Source organism: Notolepis coatsorum (assembly GCF_963971535.1).
Source record: "Notolepis coatsorum genome assembly, chromosome: 17".
In the NCBI taxonomy this organism is placed as follows: domain Eukaryota; kingdom Metazoa; phylum Chordata; class Actinopteri; order Aulopiformes; family Paralepididae; genus Notolepis; species Notolepis coatsorum.
The window spans coordinates 35431989-35455016 of NC_140181.1; the positions used below are offsets into that span (position 1 = coordinate 35431989).

At 42.1% G+C, this 23028-nt stretch overlaps 1 protein-coding gene across 1 annotated transcript in view; it reads left to right on the forward strand.

The window, feature by feature from the left end:
- Positions 1-3298: 3298 nt before the first annotated feature.
- LOC311244005 (CXXC-type zinc finger protein 1-like) overlaps positions 3299-23028 on the forward strand; it is a gene marked incomplete at its 5' end in the record, with an annotated part of 46025 nt that continues 26295 nt past the window's right edge. The window contains 2 exons of the mRNA XM_084333414.1: positions 3299-3407; positions 6102-6253. Coding sequence (XP_084189540.1) covers positions 3299-3407; positions 6102-6253 — 261 coding nt within the window. The remainder of the gene's footprint in view (positions 3408-6101; positions 6254-23028) is intronic.

Consider the following 23028-nt stretch of genomic DNA (forward strand, 5'->3'; position numbering starts at 1 on the left):
GAAACCCCACTTTGAGAACCAATGAACTAGAGAATAAAAATCCTTTTCTATAATATGTATTTATAATATGCAGTCAGGGCACAATAAAAAATAAAAAGAAATAAAGTTAAAAGATAATAATTATAACAACAATGAATCTTAGGGTTCCTCAAGTTTCTTAGGTTCCTGGAGTTTCTTAGGTTCCTGGAGTTTGCTCTGGACTGCTTTTTCCTTTGATGCGTCCAGTTCCTACAACTGGAATACCCTCCAACTGAGGTTCTTTCTTTTTTTGCTGCATTTAAAAAAATGATCTGTGTGTCAACTTGTAACTGTCTTAGCTGATTTCTATTGTTTATTCTTATTTGTTGTGTTTATATGTATGAATCTACTGATAATTGTGCTTTTGTTTTGTAAGCTTGTCATCGCTGTAAATGAGGGTAACCTAACCACAGTGTCTCACAAGTTGAAATAAATGTTTAATTACAATTTTATTAAATTAAATCAAATCAAATGTTATGTAGTCTAATTAGCTACACATCAACTCACAGACATCACACAAAGGCATAATGTGGATAATATATAATTGATTTAGTCATTAATTCATGATATACTTACTCCATGCACTAGGCGGCGGTAGAGCGAGAGTAACCACTAAGATGATTGTTTTGTAGGAGGAGAACAAGAAGACCAGCGGAAACAAGCATTTTCTGCAGATTTTGATCAAATAAAAAGAAAATGTAGATACTAATAGTATCAAGACTTATTCGAGATGCGTTGGGGGAAATAATCACCGCCATCATCGCTTGTTTTCTTGTGTTGTTTTCTCTCCATAAAACACACCTGTGACTATTATCCTGGTGAGTAAAGCAGTAATAACTGGTGTCTTTTTTCTGCTTTCAGCATCACAGTGAACTAGCATCAGTTCATTAATGCTGTTTGTTTACATCCTGCAGTCAACGAAGACACATTATCTCCCGTTAATATGCAACTATCTCTGATAATGAGCTTTTTTCTTTTCTTCAATAATCTTTTTATTGGTTGTTTCCTTTAAACAATCATTGTACAAACATACACATACAATTATAGTATGTTGAGGTATTAATAGTAACAGTAAACGTAAGAAGATGAATAAATACAAATAAAATAAATACAAGTAATCAATGCACATCACACTGAGGTTAGTGGATAGTCAGAGGTCCATGAGGAGCAGGAGGAGAAGTTCTAAGAAAGGCATCCTCCTTATTCTTCAAAGTATATGTATGCTGTTCCAGTTGCAAAGTGTCATTGATAATATTTTTTTAAAGATCAAATGTTGGAGATTTTTGTTTGTTTCAGTTGAGCAGGAGGATACATATTTAGCTATATAACTATAGCTATCACAATTCTCTTCACTGATGATGATGATAATGTAATGGGCTTTTAAAGGGATTTTCACTGACATGTTGATAGGAGCATGATAATTGTACTCAATTATACAATAGCAAAAACGTTGGATTAAAGTTGGGTGTGATTTCTTTCAATTGTTATTTTAAGATTTCCACCAGTCTTTTTCAGAATTTCCGCGTTGGACACAACTTTTATATTGAATTCTTCACACGAATGCATAATGTTTTATGCCATTAGTTTGCCATTAGTTTCCTTGCTTTTTGTTGCTGATGTTAGTTTTAATAATTCCCTCTCAAACAATGCTTGGCTGTTATCTGATTTGACCGTCTAACGGGGAAGACTCATGTTTTAAACAGTTTGAATCAATATTTGTATTGTTATTAGGCTACCTGCATTGCTTTTACCCCTTTTCTTATTCTCTGCATTGCATTTAAGAATAAGAATTCTTCTTCTTCTTCTTCTTCTTCTTCTTCTTCTTCTTCTTCTTCTTCTTCTTCTTCTTCTTCTTCTTCTTCTTACTAACTAAAATAATTTATTTTTCTAACATTGTCTAAAATGTATAACCTACTTATATATTTCTAGATATAATCTTTTGTCATAAGTGTTCTATGCTTCTTTTGTATTTCTATTGGTCTGTCTGTCTGTCTGAGTAGATGGAGGTGCCTGATGGAGACCCTGCCCCAGTGGAAGAGGGAGAAAGAGGAGCAGGAGGAGAGGTGGAAGGAGGTGGAGAGGGTGGAGGAGGAGGGGGAGGTGGAGCGAGAAAGGCAGGCTTGAAGGTGTCTAAATCTCCAGTCTACTGCGTCTGCAGAAAACCAGACATCAACTGCTTCATGATGTAAGAACCCTAGTCCTCCACTCTGCTATGTCTATCCTCTCTCTCTCTCTCTCTCTCTCTCTCTCTCTCTCTCTCTCTCTCTCTCTCTCTCTCTCTCTCTCTCTCTCTCTCTCTCTCTCTCTCTCTGTGTGTGTGGGGGGCTTGTTTGGCAGTTGGCCAGGTTGCTGGTTGCCGTGCTATATGCCAGTATGGAGTTGACCAAACTCAGCAGGAAACATGGAGTTAAAGTCTCCGCTAGTAATGTTTCTGTAGAAGACTGTTTAGCTGTAGCTGAAGTTGTTGTAGGTCACAGCAGCGTTAATTCTGCTGCTCAGATGAGTGGTGGCGTGGTGATCTTTCTAGACGGTGTTGAGAAAATTAATAAAGTAATTGAAACTGGAGTTAGTGTGACAGTGTGTCCATTACGGTGACTCCTCTCTCCACACCAGGTAGAAAGATGACCATATCCAACACTCCACCATTCATCATCACATCAGTGATGAAATGTTGATAAGTTAACTGTCACGACATGTAAATCTGTCTTCTGGATGTAAATCTCCGCTTTTGAAACACGTTGTTTCACACAGACGGCAGGTTTTAATGATCCTTAATAACAACGGAGAGGAGCTTAATTTGGTGTTCAAATTAAGAATTTTAAGAATTGATGATTTTGAGTATGTTATCTCTGGGACCTCAAAGTGTTTCAGGTTTGGACAGGAAGGGCATTTAGTGCGTGACTGTCAGGAAAAAGCCTCCACCGGTGATGCACGGAGAGAGGAGAGAGATGCACAGGCTCAGGACCGCAAAGGCACTGCCCCCTCAACCGGTGGCGACGGAATGGGGGAGAGAAAAGGGTTTTCTGCACCCCCAATACGTCAGTGAAACAGAAGAGAAACAGCAGAAAATGGTACTGAAAATGCAAAAGAGAAAGAGAGTGAAGCAACTGTCAGTCAGAAAGAAAATGAGACAAGTGATAACATCTGCCCGTCTCTCTCTCTCTCTCTCTCTCTCTCTCTCTCTCTGTCCCTCTCTCTCTCTCTCTCTCTGTCCCTCTCTGTCTCTCTCTCTCTCTCTCTCTCTCTCTCTCTCTCTCTCTCTCTCTCTCTCTCTCTCTCGCTCTTCAGAGGTTGTGACAGCTGTAATGAGTGGTTTCATGGAGACTGTATTGGTATCTCTGAGAAGACAGCAAAGGCCATCAGAGTCTGGTACTGTGCGACTTGCAAAGGTCAGTCTGTCTGAACATGTATTTATGCTGCGTGTATCTGTCCTGTGTATTTACACTGTGTATCTGTCCTGTGTATTTACACTGTGTGTATCTGTCCTGTGTATTTATACTGTGTGTATCTGTCCTGTGTATTTATACTGTGTATCTGTCCTGTGTATTTACACTGTGTGTATCTGCCCTGTGTATTTATACTGTGTGTATCTGTCCTGTGTATTTATTCTGTGTATCTGTCCTGTGTATTTATACTGTGTGTATCTGCCCTGTGTATTTATACTGTGTATCTGTCCTGTGTATTTATACTGTGTGTATCTGTCCTGTGTATTTATACTGTGTGTATCTGTCCTGTGTATTTACACTGCGTGTATCTGTCCTGTGTATTTATACTGTGTGTATCTGCCCTGTGTATTTATACTGTGTGTATCTGCCCTGTGTATTTACACTGCGTGTATCTGTCCTGTGTATTTATACTGTGTGTATCTGCCCTGTGTATTTATTCTGCGTGTATCTGTCCTGTGTATTTATACTGTATGTATCTGCCCTGTGTATTTATTCTGCGTGTATCTGTCCTGTGTATTTATACTGTGTGTATCTGTCCTGTGTATTTATACTGTGTATCTGTCCTGTGTATTTATACTGTGTGTATCTGTCCTGTGTATTTATACTGCATGTATCTGTCCTGTGTATTTATACTGTGTGTATCTGTCCTGTGTATTTATACTGTGTGTATCTGTCCTGTGTATTTATACTGTGTGTATCTGTCCTGTGTATTTATACTGTGTGTATCTGCCTTGTGTATTTATACTGTGTATCTGTCCTGTGTATTTATACTGTGTGTATCTGTCCTGTGTATTTATACTGTGTGTATCTGTCCTGTGTATTTATACTGCATGTATCTGTCCTGTGTATTTATACTGTGTGTATCTGTCCTGTGTATTTATACTGTGTGTATCTGTCCTGTGTATTTATACTGTGTGTATCTGTCCTGTGTATTTATACTGCATGTATCTGTCCTGTGTATTTATACTGTGTGTATCTGTCCTGTGTATTTATACTGTGTGTATCTGTCCTGTGTATTTATACTATGTGTATCTGTCCTGTGTATTTATACTGCGTGTATCTGTCCTGTGTATTTATACTGTGTGTATCTGTCCTGTGTATTTATACTGTGTGTACCTGTCCTGTGTATTTATACTGTGTGTATCTGTCCTGTGTATTTATACTGCATGTATCTGTCCTGTGTATTTATACTGTGTGTATCTGTCCTGTGTATTTATACTGTGTGTATCTGTCCTGTGTATTTATACTGTGTATCTGCCCTGTGTATTTACACTGTGTGTATCTGTCCTGTGTGTTTATTCTGTGTGTATCTGTCCTGTGTATTTATACTGTGTGTGTGTATCTGTCCTGTGTATTTATGCTGTGTGTATCTGTCCTGTGTATTTATACTGTGTGTGTGTGTTTCAAGTTTCAAGTTTCAAGTTTCTTTAATAGTTGTCATACAGAAGTACAGAATACTTTCATACAAAATGCTTCTTACTGTTACGCTCCAGAGACTGTGCTAGACAAGATAGTATCAAATAACATAGTATAGCATGTAAATTAGAAGTAGAAAATGAGGTCACAGTGTTCAGTATAGACATATGTACAATGTTCGATGCAGAATAGACGTAACTGAGTTACCATATAATATACAATACTATGCAGTGTACTAATGTACAATATTATATAGTGCAAAGCAGAAATGGGATGAGGTACAATTTAGGTACAATTTACAGTAAGGTGTACGAGTTGTAGTGCAATCCTTCATCAATAAATATAAAGTGTGGGGAGTGGGTGCTACAGTGTGTTTGTTTAAAGTGAGTGTGTGCTATAAAGTGTGGGGAGTGGGTGCTACAGTGTGTTTGTTTAAAGTGAGTGTGTGCGTGTGGATGTGTGTGCTATGTGCGTTTGATGGTTGTTGTTGTGTAGTGTTCATTGTTCGTTAAGCAGCCTGATGGCCTGGGGATAGAAGCTTCTTCTGAGTCTTTCTGTGCTCGCCTTGAGACTCCGGTATCGCTTGCCTGACCGCAGCAGTTCAAAGAGGCAGTTGTTCGGGTGACTGGAGTCTTTAATGATTCTCTTAGCCTTGCCCCTGCACCGCTTGTTGGAAATGTTCTGGAGGGTGGGGAGCCCCCCTCCGATTGTGCGTTCGGCTGAACGTGTCACTCTTTGTAGTCTGCTTCGGTCTTGTGCAGTGCTATTCCCAAACCAGGAGGTGATGTTGCCAGTCAGGATGCTCTCTATTGTACATGAGTAGAAGTTCTTAAGGATCTTCTGACTGACTTGGAACTTCCTTAGGCGCCTGAGGAAGTAGAGGCGTTGTCGTGCCTTCTTCACACACTTCTTGTGTGTGTCTGTCCTGTGTATTTACACTGTGTGTATCTGTCCTGTGTATTTATTCTGTGTATCTGTCCTGTGTATTTATTCTGTGTATCTGTCCTGTGTATTTATACTGTGTGTATCTGTCATGTGTATTTATACTGTGTGTATCTGTCATGTGTATTTATACTCATAGTCATGTATCTGCCCTGTGTGTGTGTGTGTGTGTGTGTGTGTGTGTGTGTGTGTGTGTGTGTGTGTGTGTGTGTGTGTGTGTGTGTGTGTGTGTGTGTCTGTCCGTGCATGTGTGTGTGTGTGTGTGTGTGTTTTGTCCAGGGAAAGATGTCAGTCTGGAGATCCAGTATCGTCCTAAGAAAACAAAGGAGAAGGAGAAAGACGAGCAGAAGGAAGAGAAAGAGGAAAAAGATGAAGGAGACAGCAGCTCTAGCCTGCATGGCAAGAATGATAGGAGGTTCACAGCCTCACAGGTCAGATTATTATTATTATTATTATTATTATTATTATTATTATTATTATTATTATTATTATTATTATTATTATTATTATTATTATTATTATTATTATTATTATTATTATTATTATTATTATTATTATTATTATTATTACTGCCCTGCACGCTAGGAATGATAGGAGGCTTACAGGCTCATAGGTCTTAATTAATGTTATTATTAGTATTATCCCAAGTATTATTATTATTATTATTACTGCCCTGCATGCCAAGAATGATAGGAGGCTCACATGTCTTATTATTATTATTATTATTATTACTATTACTATTATTAACTCATTCACTGCCAACAACGATTATACTCGTTATTGGCCGCCAATCGTTGAACGCCAACAATGAGTATACTCGTTATTTGATCGTTATTTCTTTTATTCGATATTTCTATTCATTACAGGCCCACTGACTCGGGGTTAACATTGGGAATCGCATTGAGAATTCCTAGGTGCAATACCGGCCGCATCACGCTAGACGGCGGTATCGAGCACCCTTTCTAACATTGTATCCTGGGCTGTGGGATGGCCAAAGGTTTCGGGTTACATTTTTCCTTGTTGGGCAAGACGAACGGTTCTGCCGGTTACATTGAAGCCCATCAAATATGCTCAATCCATATGTTATGGTGGATTATGCCGTCGAGCAAATGGACATTGGATATACCAGATGGCGATCAAGAAATTGGAATATTGTTTTTGGAATACTCCCGGTCGCAGGTGAGGACGATTTGACGTCAATTTTAGCTTGATCCTGCAAGGCTTTTGTACCGACCGGGCTGATAAGCGTTTTGTGTTGAATACGAATGCCGTTACCTATGATGTAGATTTGATTCCGGAACAATAGCGGGTTCAGGCAAGAAACTAGAGATGTTCCGATACCATTTTTTCCTTCCCGATCCGATTCCGATACCTAAGCTTTGGGTATCGGCCGATACCGATACTGATCCGATACCAGTGCATACATTAAAAAAATATATATATATTATTATATAAATTATAAAACATTTTTATTTTTATTTTTTTTACAGCTACCGTTTTATATATACTGTTTTTTGTAATAACTATAAAGTAATGGTATTTATTCAACAACAGGTGATTGTATAGATTAGTATTATACAACTATGCTCAATGAGTTCACCCACGGAAAGGTTGTTGTGACATTGATTCCGCACGGAGGTTACACGTTGTTGCACTTCCTATCCAGTTGGCTCCGTTTAGGTTAGCTACTGTAGTAGCAGAGGCTCTGTTGTGATTTTTAATGCACAATAAATATTCAACACTCTTTTGAGACTCCGCCTCAGACTCTTATCATTTGGCACTAAAAGCTAAACATTGTCACCGGTATCATGGCTGTCGGCATTATGTCATTAATTGCATGCATGTGTGGGAGAGGTTGATCAGTTAGCCACGTTAGCATGAGCTAGCAGTTAATACGAGCTAGGTTAGATGGAAACGACAATATAACGTTACTGGTGAAAAAGTTATTTACCTTGGAATACTTTGCCAACTTGCTGTACTTTGCTTGCAGGTCTGCAGCCATTATTGCTGGATTATGAATAGTCCCAACTTTAGCCAAGGTAACGTTAAGCTAAAACTAGCTTTTCAGCTAGCGCTTCAGCTAATGCTAATAACACCAGCAAGCAAACACATCAGAGCTCCCTGTCACACCGCTCTGTCGGGACGATGGCATTTAAGAAAGTATCTGCTGTTAAAATGACAAACAGCATTGACACTTTAATTCACGGTCGATTAAAAACACGTTTGTTGTATAATGCTCACTCTTAGTAGGAGGATACCGCACGTGTTGTTTATTAATTACGTCATATGGTATCGGAGAGCAGAATTAGAGGGTACTCGCCAATACCGATACCAGCATTTTAGGCAGTATCGGAGGCATTTCCGATACTGGTATCGGTATCGGAACAACTCTACAAAAAACAGCAACGTCTACAATGGAATCGAGTCTAGGGATGCCCCGATCGATCGGCCACCGATCGTTATCGGCCGATAATCAGTATATGCGATTGGTGATCTGTGATAATGCTTTATTTTCGCCGATCGAGTGCATGTTAAGTTACCCCCGTTGACTCGGTAGCTCACGTTAGCTCACGTTAGCTCTAAACTAAATAGTTCACTGAGGCGTTGTCTTAACGTTATCTAGCCGGCTAGCAGTAGCTACAGATAGCTCATGATATCAATGTCTTATAACATTGATTCGATGCGTATTCGAGCTGAGGGCTTGCTGAATGTGATTTATACCAATACTAGGGTCCAGCTGCAGCGCCGGAGAATCCTGGCTGTAGCTGGAGGCTACTCGAGTACACACAGACAGTGGAGCTGTTTGCAGATAGCGAGCATTTTGACTTGTTGCGTGGTGGCGATGTCTCGCAGATAATACAAGTACAAGTCTAATTATATAATATATATATTTTATAATAAAAAATTATATAAAATAATTTATAATTTTTTTTTAATCAAAAACGATCGGTATCGGATCGGTATCGGCCGATATGGCTCAAGACGATCGGTGATCGGTATCGGTGGCAAAAAACGTGATCGGGGAATCCCTAGAATCGACGTATACTGCCATAACTAAGCATTTCATGAATTACCCTAGACCGCTCTAAAACCATACTTATATTCACCACGGTATAACACGGGAACGTATGGATGGAAAAATTATCTCTTTTTTGCATCTTGACTGGAAGAAACTCAATGTCAAAACTATAGTATTGTATCCATGGCTATAATATAGAATATAGATTTAGCTCTACAAACAAGGTGACTAACTCCCATCGTTTACAGTGGCAATACTACCACAGGATAAGGCCCCAGCGGTCAATGAGTTAATAAATAATAATAATAACAATAATATGTATAATAATACTAACTAGACAATTCCGCTGGGGAAATTGTGAAAGTGTGGGTGATGCCTGTGCACCGCCGGCCAATAGGAGAGGGTCTGTATTGTCTCTATGACAAACGGTTCAAAAGATACAAAAGAGGTGGTTGCTAGGGTGTTATAGCTGGTTGCTAGGGTGTTTCTAGGTGGTTGCTAGGAAGTTATAGCTGGTTGCTAGGGTGTTTCTAGGTGGTTGCTAGGGTGTTTCTAGGTGGTTGCTAGGGTGTTATAGGTGGTTGCTAGGGTGTTTCTAGCTGGTTGCTAGGGTGTTTCTAGGTGGTTGCTAGGGTGTTATAGGTGGTTGCTAGGGTGTTATATATCATACTGGCCATCGCGTCTCGCTCTTTGCCATTATGAGATATCTCTTATCTCCTAGCACCTACTGTGCTCACGAACAAACAATTGCACTCACATGCACGTGACCAGGCCACGCCCCCGCGTACTGCTATAAGACGCCGGACATGGTCACACTCTACCTTCCTCTTTTTTTGTTTCCAACACGGACGGTGCACTCCATGAACTAGTTGTTATGAAACGCAGGGAGAAATTACACAATGTTGGGTTTTCCCCGGAGGTTCACCAGCCCCTGGAATCTTTTCGGCACATCCTAACAGCGCATCGGGCCGGTCCTGGGGTTCCTCATCTCGTGACAGCGGATCGAGGGACATCGCGCGACGGTTAGCAGTCGAGCTACGTCACGCACAGGTAGGCCTGCGTTGTCAGGCATTGATACTAGCATGAGTAATACTGCTGGTTGTCCCGTGAGACAGCCGTGTGATGTATTGGCGCGAGGGGCAGGATATTTGGGAACACATGGTCGTCATCCTAGTGCGCGCGGCTAATGCTAATGCTACAATGCTGGGTCTCCGTTCTTTGTTCCCCGCCGAGGGCTGTCTTTACTAAAAGGTCTTCCCTTCTCTTAACCATTCATGCTGACGGCTGATCGGTGTCTAATGTTGGGGGTTTAACGGGGGCTTGTTTACCATTTTCATGGGTGGATGGGCTGAGGCCTAGGGCTGGTGTGCTTTTTGTGAATCTATGAATTGTGTGCGGGACTGGTGTTTTCTCTGGTCTGCATCCCCTTAACAATTGTGTGTATGGGCTAGCCCATTCTGCAGTGTGTTAGTGGAGTTTTCGTTCATTTATTCATTTACCCCTTCATGGGTGCACACCACAGTGGAGGTTGCTGCATGCCTACTAGTGAGGCAGTGCTTCACTAGTAGTAGTCTTTTGTCTGCAGCCACCACTGGTGCTCCGTGCTTGTGAAGCAGGTGGCATCAGTCCTTTGCCTCTGACATGGTGGAACGGTGTCCCGCCCGGCCGACGCCATGAGGCGAGTCGGCCCGGCAGGTGGCTGGTGGGCTGTTAAAGCTTATACCGCCGCGGTATAGAATTAGCAGCGACTAGCAACATTGTTTGAATTGCTGTTTTTTCTGTCAAAAATGGTGTCGGTGGTGGGGCCTTAGGACCAGCCGACGTCGAAACATTGCGCAAGGTTTTGAGGTTATTAGCTTTTGACCTAGCCGCAAGCTGTAACCGCAGGTAGGGCTAGGATGCTGTCAACGCTTGTTTACAGACATCTTTGGTTGGATCAGTCTCCCCTTGAGGAGGAGAGAAGGTTTTTCCCTCCTCAGGGCTCCCCTCTCCGCAGAGGGACTTTGGTCTTTCCGCAGGAGCGCGGGCGGTATTTGACCTAGGCCCCACACCGCCTCACACCGTGCAGCCAGAGGTGAGGGCGCGGCCTCGCCAGCGGCTGTGGCGAGGCCCTCAACCAGCGGCCATGTTTCCCCCGCCTGAGGTACCCTGGACACAAAGACAACAGGTGATCACAAGGCCGACAGCCTTGGCGGCAGAGGGATCGGCTACATTAGATGAGCACGCCCTAAAAAACGTTGCCGTCTAGCTGTGTCTAGCTCGCTCTCTGGTCACTCCCCCCCCAACACCAGCGGGATACAGGCTCTAATTTGTTCCCTTTGGCTGCGGGCCACGTGCCTTCAGTGAAGCACGAGCGGCCCCACGTTTCGCTTCTCATGGGGACAGGGGCTGACACCCAGTTGCTGGCTAGGCCTGGGTCTGTCCGTGAGAATGCTGTGCTGTCAAGCGGCTCCCACGCCACACGTTCTGCGTCTGTGTTTGGTGAGCCTGGTGTTGTGTCTGTCAAGGACGAAGGTTGTCAGCGGGGGAACTCGAGGCCCAGGGGGTCGCAGCGCGAGTTCCCCCAGCCCCGCCCTCGCCGGGTATCAAGACCGGCGGTGGTCAGTCAGGCGCGTGTGATTTGGGTGATAGTAATATCACTGCAGGGCTACGGTGTGTAGGAACCCACCCTATCGGGCAGTGTGGGGGCCTTGCATGTCCAGCTGTAGAACAGTTCCTCAGCAATCCATGCCGGGGAGGTGTTCAGTGGGGGAGCTTTTGTCACCCAGTGTGATGTCAGCTTCCCCCGTATCAAACCGGCCCTTTCTGTCGGGGTCCCCCCTTGGGTGCGATTGCCTCGTTGGTAGTGTCAGGGTGCGATATCCCAGTTCCACGAGACGCCCTGCTCGTGCGGTTGGCGAGTCCAGGGTTGGCAACGCACAGCGGGTGGGACCGGGCCGCCTATCTACGGTTCCTAGCGGACCAGCGCCAAGTGGCGGCGGGTGCACTTGAGATTATCATCACATATGGCTACAGCAGTGCCATATGTCGAAGTGGATGGAGAGAACGCTGAGGCGGGGGTTTGTGTTGCAGTTTGCACAACCCCACCCCCCGTTTTCAGGTTTGGTACGGACCCTATTGTCAGGGTCAAAAGCAGTGACAGCTCTGGCCGACGAGATCCAATCTCTGTTGGCGAAGCAAGCCATCGTCGTGGTCCCAAAGGAGGACGCAATGCGTGGCGTTTCCTCCCGGTATTCTCTGGTGCCCGAGAAATCGGGGGGGGGGGGGGGTCTCACCAGCCTGGGTTTTGCTGTAGACTGGAAGTAGAGTTCTCCTCTTCCCAGTCAACGGGTGGAGTACTTGGGCTTTTTCTAAGCTCAAGGTCTATATGGGCATCCCTCTCGGAGAGGCAGCGAGTGGTTGGTTCTCGGTGTGCTCGGGAGGTTCCGTCCTAGGACGGTTATGGCGCTGTCCGTGATGTGCCTACTGCTGGGGTCCCTCTTGGCCTCTTCTTCATGAGGAGGATACAGAGGTGGTTTTTTCCAGTATGGAAATGGACCCGGTGTGAGACATGAGGAAGCGGCTGAAGGTTCCCATGTCAGTACTGGGGGACCTCGTCTTCTGGGGAGGGCATGGTGCCCTCACCTGCGGGGTCCCCATGGGCAGCAGGCTGTCACACGTCACGGTCTTCACCGACGCCTCCCTCATGGGATGGGGGGGGACGTGTCGGGCCAACGCAGTAGGGGGCAGCTGGCAAGACCATGCTGCCCGGTCTGCGCTACATTCAATGTGTTGGAATTGAAGGCAGTCCTTCTGGTCCTCAAATGGCTCGACCACCTTGTGGTGGGCAAGCATGTTTTGGTCAGGACGGACAACGCGACGTCAGCGTCGTATATTGTCAGACAGGGAGGAGTGCGCTCCCCCCGTCTGCACCGGGCGGCGTTCTCCATCTGCTCTGCCTGAGGGCTCTCCACATCCCCGGCAGGGAGAATGTGGGTGCAGGTGTGATGTGTGCGGTCCTCACCCTGACTTACAGTGGCATATGGTCGAGTGTGGGGCTGGAACATTGTTCAGCCATCCTCTCGTGGAACATTCCTGCTTGGCGTTCGGCGTCTCAAGCCTGTGGAACGTTCTCTGTCTCCGAGTGGGACCTCCAACTGGTCCTGGGCCGGTTGTCGGAGGCCCCGTTTGAGCCTCTTGAGCAGGCGCCATTGGATCTGGTGTCTTGAAGACCGCATTCTTTTGGCCATCACCTCCGCTAAACGCGTGGGTGAGCTGTGTGCTCTCTCGGTGCGGCCTGAGTGCCTGTCTATTCGGCCGATAGCGGTGCGACTCTGAGGCCTAATCCAGTCTTTGTGCCAAAGAATGTCCGGAGCTCTTTCGCTCCAGGGATATTGTGGTTCAGGCGTTCGTCCGCCTCCTCACGCTGGTTGCTAGGGTGTTTCTAGGTGGTTGCTAGGGTGTTATATGTGGTTGCTAGGGTGTTTCTAGGCGGTTGCTAGGGTGTTATAGGTGGTTGCTAGGGTGTTTCTAGGTAGTTGATAGGGTGTTATAGGCGGTTGCTAGGGTGTTTCTAGGTGGTTGCTAGGGTATTTCTAGGTGGTTGCTAGTGTGTTCTAGGCGGTTGCTAGGGTATTTCTAGGTGGTTGCTAGGGTGTTATAGGTGGTTGCTAGGGTGTTTCTAGGTGGTTGCTAGGGTGTTATAGGTAGTTGCTAGGGTGTTTCTAGGTGGTTGCTAGGGTGTTATAGGTGGTTGCTAGGGTGTTTTTAGGTGCTTGCTATGGTGTTATAGGTGGTTGCTAGGGTCTTATAGCTGGTTGCTAGGGTCTTATAGCTGGTTGCTAGGGTGTTTCTAGGTGGTTGCTAGGGTGTTATAATTGGTTGCTAGGGTGTTTCTAGGTGGTTGCTAGGGTGTTATAGGTGGTTGCTAGGGTGTTATAGCTGGTGGTGGTTGCTAGGGTGTTATAGCTGGTTGCTAGGGTGTTATAGGTGGTTGCTAGGGTGTTTCTAGGGTGTTTCTAGGTGGTTGCTAGGGTGTTATAGGTGGTTGCTAGGGTGTCTAATGTAAGTGGTATAGTTAAAGGGTTAACCCATTGTATAGAGGTCATGGCTAACATCCACCAATGAATGTAGAAGTCAGTACTGAGTTGATTGACACCTCCCTTAAGTGTCATGCACATGCAGGTGTCAATCAAGCCTTAATTGATTCAAATCCTGTGGTCAGCATAGACCAATGAAAGAGGATATCCCTACTGAGTACAATGGCACAACCCGCAAGTCTCTACGACAAACAGTTCAAAAGATACACAAAAAGGAGGAGCCGAACCATGGGGGCGTGGTCAACATAGACCAATGAAAGAGGATATCACTACTGAGTACAATGGCACAACCCGCAAGTCTCTACGACAAACGGTTCAAAAGATACAAAAAGGGGGCATGGCCTAATGCTCAAGGGTTAATCCCCTGAAGGGGGATGAGCCGAACCATGGGGGCGTGGTCAACATAGACCAATGAAAGAGGATATCCCTACTGAGTACAATGGCACAACCCGCAAGTCTCTACAACAAACGGTTCAAAAGATACAAAAAGGGGGCGCGGCCTAAGGATCATAATAATAATAATAATGGATTAAATTTGTACCGCGCTCTACATTCGTGAGAATCTCAGAGTGCTACAGGAGATAAAAACAAAAGTTAAATGAATAAAACAATTTAAAATGAATAAAAACAATTAAAAAGACTAACAACCAGTGAAATGGAAGAACCTAAGAGTAAAATAAAATAAAAATAATAGTAAAATGAATAGAAGTAAAAAATAAAAGCAAAAGCCTTGTTAAAAAGAAATGTTTTTAGGCCCCTTTTAAAAACCTCGACGGATTGTGGTGCTCTCAGGTGGATGGGGAGAGCATTCCAAAGTCTGGGTGCGGCGGAGCAGAAGGCGCGATCACCCATGGAGTGCAGCTTAGTCCTGGGGGCTTTGAGGAGGTAGGCTGTGCCGGAGCGGAGGGAACGTGAGGAGGACTGGGGGGTGAGGAGTTCCTTGAGATAGGCAGGGGCACCACCGTGTACGCACTGGTGAGTGAGGAGGGACACCTTGTACTCAATTCTGTGTTCCACGGGGAGCCAGTGAAGGGATCTGAGGGTGGGGGTGATGTGATCATATTTGCGCACCCTCATCAGGATCCTAGCAGCGACATTCTGGATGGTTTGCAGTTTTTTAATGCTTTTGCTAGGAATCCCGATGAGGAGTGCATTGCAATAGTCCAGGGTTAATCCCCTGAAGGGGGAGGAGCCGAACCATGGGGGCGTGGTCAACATAGACCAATGAAAGAGGATATCCCTACTGAGTACAATGGCACAAACCGCAAGTCTCTACGACAAGCGGTTCAAAAGATACAAAAAGGGGGCGTGGCCTAAATAGCAATGGTTAACTCCCCTGAAGGGGGAGGAGCCGAACCATGGGGGCGTGGTCAACATAGACCAATGAAATAGGATGTCCCTACTGATTATGATGTCATAATAGAACATTCTAGAACATTAAGTTATCTATTCAACAATTCTCTCAGAAGATCTCATTGTGCATCTTGAAACAGGACTGATTTTTAATAATTTCTTTTACTTAAATTTTTTAATTAAAAACAAAGGTTCGAAAGGTTTGCACCAGATTTAGCAGAAGCTAATTTCCATCTGTGGTCTATCCAGCTGCTAACTGTATTTGAGTGAGTTAAGTCTTGGTGTCATGGTAGACTCAGACCTAAGCTTTAAATCACAATCAACCTGATGGCTAATACCTTAGAGTACAGTTTGATATCTGTTCCGAGGAGGCTTAAAGGTCTATAACTACCGCACTCGTTGGGGTCTTTGTCTTTTTTAAGGAGGACTGTTATGAGTGCAATATTGTCATTTTTATGGAAGTTCCCCTCCTTGACTGAGTATAAGATCATATTTAGTAATAAGGGGCCAATTATGTCCCAACAAGAAAGGTACATTTCTGATGGGAAACCGTCTCTTCCAGGAGCCTTACCACTTTTCATTGCGGTTATGGCCTTCTTGAGTTCCTCTAGTGTGATCGGTATTTCTAACTGTTTAGCGTCATCCTCTGAAAGTTTAGGGAGAATAATTTGATTAAGAAATGTGTCCATTTTGTTTTGATCGAAGGTCATTTCTGATTTATATAAGTCGGAGTAGAATACTTTGAATGTATCGTTTATTTTTACAGGATCTGTTACAAGTACTTGTTGTGCTCTAATGGTAGTTATATCTGCAAATGTTGCATTAATTCTTAATCGCATGGCTAATAGGTGGCTGGGTTTGGAACCATGGGAGTACTGCTGTTGTCTTGTGCTGCGTATTTGTATTTCCGATTGTTGTCTGTATATGGCATTGATCTCTATTTTTAGTACGTTAACTTGATTTTCTAGTCGAGTTGAGTTGTTGTATTTCAGAGAATTAAATAACGTTGAGTAAAGCGTTTCCAGCTCATCCAGTTTTGTGCTTTGATTCTTGCGCATTTTGGAGGAAAAGCTATCCGTGAAGTCTTTGATCATTCCCTTTACCGACATCCATATTATTCTGGGGTCTTGCACCGAGTTTGCATTCTCCCGTTGGAATACTATAAGAGCTTCTTTGAGTTGTGTAATGAATTCCTTGTTGTTAAGCAGCAACGAGTTAAATCGCCATTCGCCATCGCTAAGGTATTAGCCATCAGATTACAAAAGCATATGACGTCTTTAGTTCACCCGGACCAAACTGGCTTCATAGGAGGCCGCCTGATCACTGAGAACATAAGACGTATACTGCACGTACTTGATGCCGACAAGGAGGACACCATACCTAAGGCGATGCTGTCCCTGGATGCTATGAAGGCCTTTGACAGGCTGGAATGGTCGTATCTGTGGGCAGTGCTAGAAAGGATGGGGTTAGGAAAAGGATTCATCGATATGATTAAAGTATTATACAAAGACCCATCTGCCATGATTACAACAGGCACAATCATCTCTGAAATATTTCCGGTATCACGCTCTGCCAGACAGGGTTGTCCTCTTAGTCCCGGACTGTTCAATCTATCATTAGAGCCTTTAGCACAATATATAAGACAATCCCAATCCATAATCCAATCGTAATCAAGGGCACACAACAAAAAATTTGTTTATATGCGGACGATGTAATATTGTTCATGAAAAACCCCAACACCACATTGCCTCATCTGCTCAAGTTGATTGAGGACTTTGGTGATTTATCGGGATTTAAGATAAATTGGCCGAAGTCGGCTTTCCTTCCACTTAACACCCCTGCAAAAAAAGATACAACCCTCCCAGGACAGATACCGATGGTAAAACATTTCAGATGCTTGGGAGTGGAAATATTCCCTACCATAAGACAAACGGTGAAGCACAACTACACAAAAATCCAAAACAAAATCAATGACGACCTTGATAGATGGGCAAAACTTAAAAACACAGTACAAGCACGGATATCAATAGTTAAGATGGATGTACTACCTAAAATCAACTTCTTCTGTTCAATGCTACCGTTACCCCCTCCAGAGGGTTACTGGAAAAGATTACACTCCTCCACATACAAATTTATTTGGAATAACAAACCACCACGTATAAAAAGATCCACCGCACAGAGAAATAAAGCAGATGGTGGCATGGCATTTCCAGATTTTTTCCTATATTTTAAGGCGTACTCATTAAGTCCATTGACAACATGGTTTGACTCCCAAGCATTAGCATCTTGGAGAAAAATAGAAGAAAACATAGTAGCCCCACATAGACTGAAGGACATAGCATACACTAAACTACCAATCAAGCACTGTGAACGAAAATTTGGCCCCATAATTACTCATGCGATCCGGATATGGCGTGAATCACAAAAAAAAAATCCTAACCCACAAAAATGGCACAATCATACTCCCTTATTCAATAACAATGCTCTCTTAATTGGAAAACGACCTATAAGATTCCCTATATGGGAAGAGCAAGGCATACACTCATTAGGGGATGTTTTTAACAAACAGGGTTTTTGTAGTGATAAAGAAATACGCAAAAAATTTAATCTCACCAAGTCCACATGGCTTTTTCACAAACAGTTAGAGCTATGTTTGAAGTCTCACGGTGTTCCATTAGACAGACCAATTGAACACCACAGATACCACAAATTCTTCTACGCAAGAGAGACATCGAGAGGTTTTGTTTCAGAATTTTATCATCAATTACTAACGTCCTCGTATGAAATCCTCCAACTTGACTCTGTCTGGAGGAGGGATATACCAGACCTGGAAAATGACTTTGATTGGCAAGGAGCCTGGGCAAATGTCCGACTTACATCAAGGAACCCGGATCATCAACAAATCAATCTTAACTATATTCACAGGACATACTTGACTCCTATAAGACTGTGCATAATGGGGCTCAAACAAGATTCCAAATGCACCCAATGTACAAATGGGGACGAAGGGACATTTATGCACATGTATTGGGACTGCTCACCAGTTAAGGCATTCTGGAAAGATGTGACCCAACAAATATCAAAACTCGTATCTTGGAATATACCTGTACACCCCTCGGTATTGCTGTTGAATGATGTTTTTGAGTTTGCAGTGAATCCACAGCTAAAGAGATTGGTTTTATCGGGTATCACAGTAGCCAAAAAGCTGATCGCATCACGCTGGTTTCAACCGGAAAAAATTTGCCGTAAAGTTTGGTTTCTTACATATCTCGATGTAATTTACCATGAAATATCTACAGCAAGAATTCTGGGTCTCAATGAATCCAAAATGTCAATGTGGTTAGAAGTGGTGGAGAGAATAAAAGCTAGCTTATAATGGTAGTGTCTGGTTAGGTGCGAGGGATAGTGGAGGTACTGCTCAAGGTGGGGTCCGGGAGGGGGGGGGTTCGAGCTGAGCATATGTGTGTAGTTTTTTTTTTAGATAACAGGTATTATGGGTATATCTTATATAAGACAACTAACTAAAAGGTGATCTCATTGGATGTGCCCTGACAATTAATGCTTGTATATCTTATCGTGTGTTGTCATGTTTGTTTATATGTTTGTTTAAAAAATAATAAAAAAATAAAATACAAAAACAAAATCACAATCAACAAGTTGACAAAAACTTAATTCTTCCACCTTAGAAACATAGCTAAAGTACGGCCATTTATAAATCAAAAGGACGCTGAAAACCAGATCCATGCCTTTATCTCAAGCCAACTTGACTACTGTAATGCACTCCTTACCGGCCTCCCGAAAAAATACGATGATAACTATTTTATTGCAATGCACTATTGCATTATTTTATTCTATTTTACTAACTATTTTATTGCACTGCACTATTTTACTTTGTATCAGTGAATCATAGACGCCTGGCCATAAGAGCATTCGGAGCATCTCTGCTCTCCCACTATTGAACTTGGGGGAGCAAAGGTATGATCTTGCTCCACCACTTTTTGATTATATGAAAAATATGATATATCCCCCCCCAATATATAAATCTAACCATAACTACGTTATGGTTAACTGAGTTTTATAGTGAAAAGAGCAGCTTTATTGGTCAAGATTGAAGGCTCTATATTGCAGGAAATTGCACGTACAGGTTCATTAAATTCAAAAAAAATCTGTCGTGGAGGGGGTCGTGCCTGACCCCCTCCAAACCACCCCTTGCCTACCCAAAAAAATTTGAAAAGAAAATTGAAAAAATAAAAAAATAAATTGAAAAAATTGAAAAAAAAGGGGGCCTATCTGGGCTAAGCCCCGGATCTCCTACAATCCTAAATCCGCCCCTGCTTGAAACAGTCCTGTTCAGACAGATAGACTAAACAACACATAGACTGAAGCCTGCATTTCTCAAACAAGATGCCCAAGGTGAGTGTCCACAACGGCTAGCTAGCTGTTCTACTTGAATACTGAATGTTAATATTGAATCAGACAATATTGAATACTGAATGAAAAAAGACTAATTTAATCAGATTAATCACTTTATTTGAGGATATTAAAAAAGTATACATTTCTTTATTTTAATAAAAAAATAATATTAAAAACAAAGGTTCGAACGTCCGTTTAATCAGATTAATCACTTTATTCAAATTGAGGATTTAGTTTGAGGATATTAAAAAAAAATATATATATATATTATTATTATTATTTTTTTTTTTAAATATTTTGTTTTAATTAAAAACAAAGGTTCGAACGTCCGTTCGAAAAACCCTGACGAAGTTTGAATCCCAAAAACAGGCTTCGGGGACAGCCTTACCATACATATTATTTATATTATTCAAATGGCACTCAAACATGTTCCGTTGTGCTGTCACAGTATGATGTCATAATAGAACATTCTAGAACATTTGTGATGTCACAGAACATTCTAGAACATTTGTATATTGAACAATTCTCTCAGAAGATCTCATTGTGCATCTGGAAACAGGACTGATCAGTCCTGTTCAGACAGATAGACTAAACAACACATAGACTGAAGCCTGCATTTCTCAAACAAGATGCCTAAGGTGAGTGTCCACAACGGCTAGCTAGCTGTTCTACTTGAATACTGGATGTTAATATTGAATCAGACAATATTGAATACTGAATGTTAATATTGAAGCAGACCATATTGAATACTGAATGTTAAAATTCAGGTTGACAGTTGACATCATTTGACAGTTGACAGGGGGCTGGAAAGTTGATTTAATAAAATAAAAAAGACTAATTTAATCAGTGTAATCACTTTATTTGAGGATAAATTAATTTTTTTAAATACATTTAATTTTCTTTATATTTTTTTGTAATTAAATTTTTTTAATTAAAAACTAAGGTTCGAACGTCCGTTTAATCAGATTAATCACTTTATTCAAATTGAGGATTTAGTTTGAGGATAAAAAAATATTTATATTCACAGTTTTTTTAATAATTTCTTTTATGTACATTTTTTAATAAAAAACGAAGGTTCGAACGTCCGTTCGAAAAACCTTGACGAAGTTTGAATCCCAAAAACAGGCTTCGGGGACAGCCTCACCATACATATTATTTATATTCAAACATGTTCCGTTGTGATGTCACAGTATGATGTCATAATAGAACATTCTAGAACATTTGTGATGTCACAGTATGATGTCATAATAGAACATTCTAGACTAGAACATTTGTCTTATCTATTCAACAATTCTCTCAGAAGATCTCATTGTGCATCTTGAAACAGGACTGATCAGTCCTGTTCAGACAGATAGACTAAACAACACATAGACTGAAGCCTGCATTTCTCAAACAAGATGCCTAAGGTGAGTGTCCACAACGGCTAGCTAGCTGTTCTACTTGAATACTGAATGTTAATATTGAATCAGACACTTCAATACTGAATGTTAATATTGAATCAGACAATATTGAATACTGAATGAAAAAATACTAATTTAATCAGATGAATCACTTTATTTGAGGATATTAAAACAAGTATACATTTCTTTATTTTAATTTACATTTTTTTATTAAAAACGAAGGTTCTAACGTCCGTTTAATCAGATGAGTAACTTTTTTTCAAATTGAGGATTTAGTTTGAGGATAAAAAAATATATTCTAATTTTTTATTTATTTATTTTTATTAAAAAAAAAAACGAAGGTTCCAATGTCCGTTCAAAAACCCTGACGAAGTTTGAATCCCAAAAACAGGCTTCGGGGACAGCCTTACCATACATATTATTTATATTATTCAAATGGAACAAACATGTTCCGTTGTGATGTCACAGTATGATGTCATAATAGAACATTCTAGAACATTTGTGATGGCACAGTATGATGTCATAATAGAACATTCTAGAACATTTGTGTATCTATTCAACAATTTTCGCAGAAGATCTCATTGTGCATCTTGAAACCTGTTCAGACAGATAGACTAAACAACATAGATTGAAGCCTGCATTTCTCAAACAAGATGCCTAAGGTGAGTGTCCGCGCGGGGACATTGTGAAAGTGTGGGTGATCTGTCAGGCACGCGGGAACTATAAAACGGCAGGGGGTGCTGGGGGGTCGCCAGATGAAAACAATTTTATTTTTTTTTTTTTTTTTTTTTTTTTTTGGTCAGGCCACTGAACTTAGAAGCAGGCCAGGCCAGTGTTTCTATTTGCACCAGCGCAATAGTTAGATAACCTAGGTGGGGAACAACCAGGAGATCACTGCAACTCACACAAGTTGGAGAACTATCTCTCTCTCTCTCTCTCTTGCTCTCACACACACACAAAGGGAGCCGCATGTGATTGGTGGAGGCGGGATCCTTACGAAAAACTGCTAATCATTGACACATGCTAGCCTGTAATAATCCCCCCCAGAAAAATTTACTTTGCATTTGATATATTGCAAATATATGCCATCACACACACTGGCATTTAAAGGGTTAGAATTATAAAATGAATATGTGGTGTTATGATCAGGGCTGAAGTTGAATAAAATATTGTATTTATCAATTAAAAAAAACTGAAAATCCATAAAAATCTGTGTTGTTGCTAATCATACATATGCTAGCCTGTTTTTTAACAATAAGTTGTGATGCCATCACAAACACTGGCATTTAAAGGGTACAAATAAAAAAAATGCCTGCACCAGAATGCAGGAAATTAAGTCTTTGTAACAAAGAAATTCCTGGTGGGGGACCCCCAGACCCCCTGCTTAAAAAGTGGCCTGACTGGGGCTATATTTCCTGGCCTGAATGATTTCCCCAGTCCGGCCCTGGTTAAAAGCCTCCAATGCTTATTAGTGTGTGTGCGTTTGAACGTTTGCATGTTTCAACCATACATTTCCATTTAAAATAATTTTTTTTACCTCCTATAATAGTGGGGGTCGCGGCTCTCTGACACTGTTTTTTTTGGGTCGCGGCCTGAAAAGTTTGGGAACCCCTGGTCTAGCCTGTACCCCCCAGACATGTTGCTGGCCCCGTCAAAACAGTATCCTATCAGCCTCTCCATGGGCAGGTCGAGGCGTAAAAGTATTTTATACACAAAAACAGCGTCTCGGCTGTTGTGTCTGGGCCGGGCATTGTAAAAACCCCAAAAGAAGTTCTGAGCTTCCAAGTTGTCATCGGCTAACTGTATATTACACGAGAATTGTTATTTTCCAGTGAGTGACATCAGTGGTTCCGTCAGCGCTCAAGCCAAAGATTGGGCTTTTGGATGCTTTGCCTCTAATTTGTCGCTGAATATCATGGGCAAGCAGCTGTAAGATTTCGTTT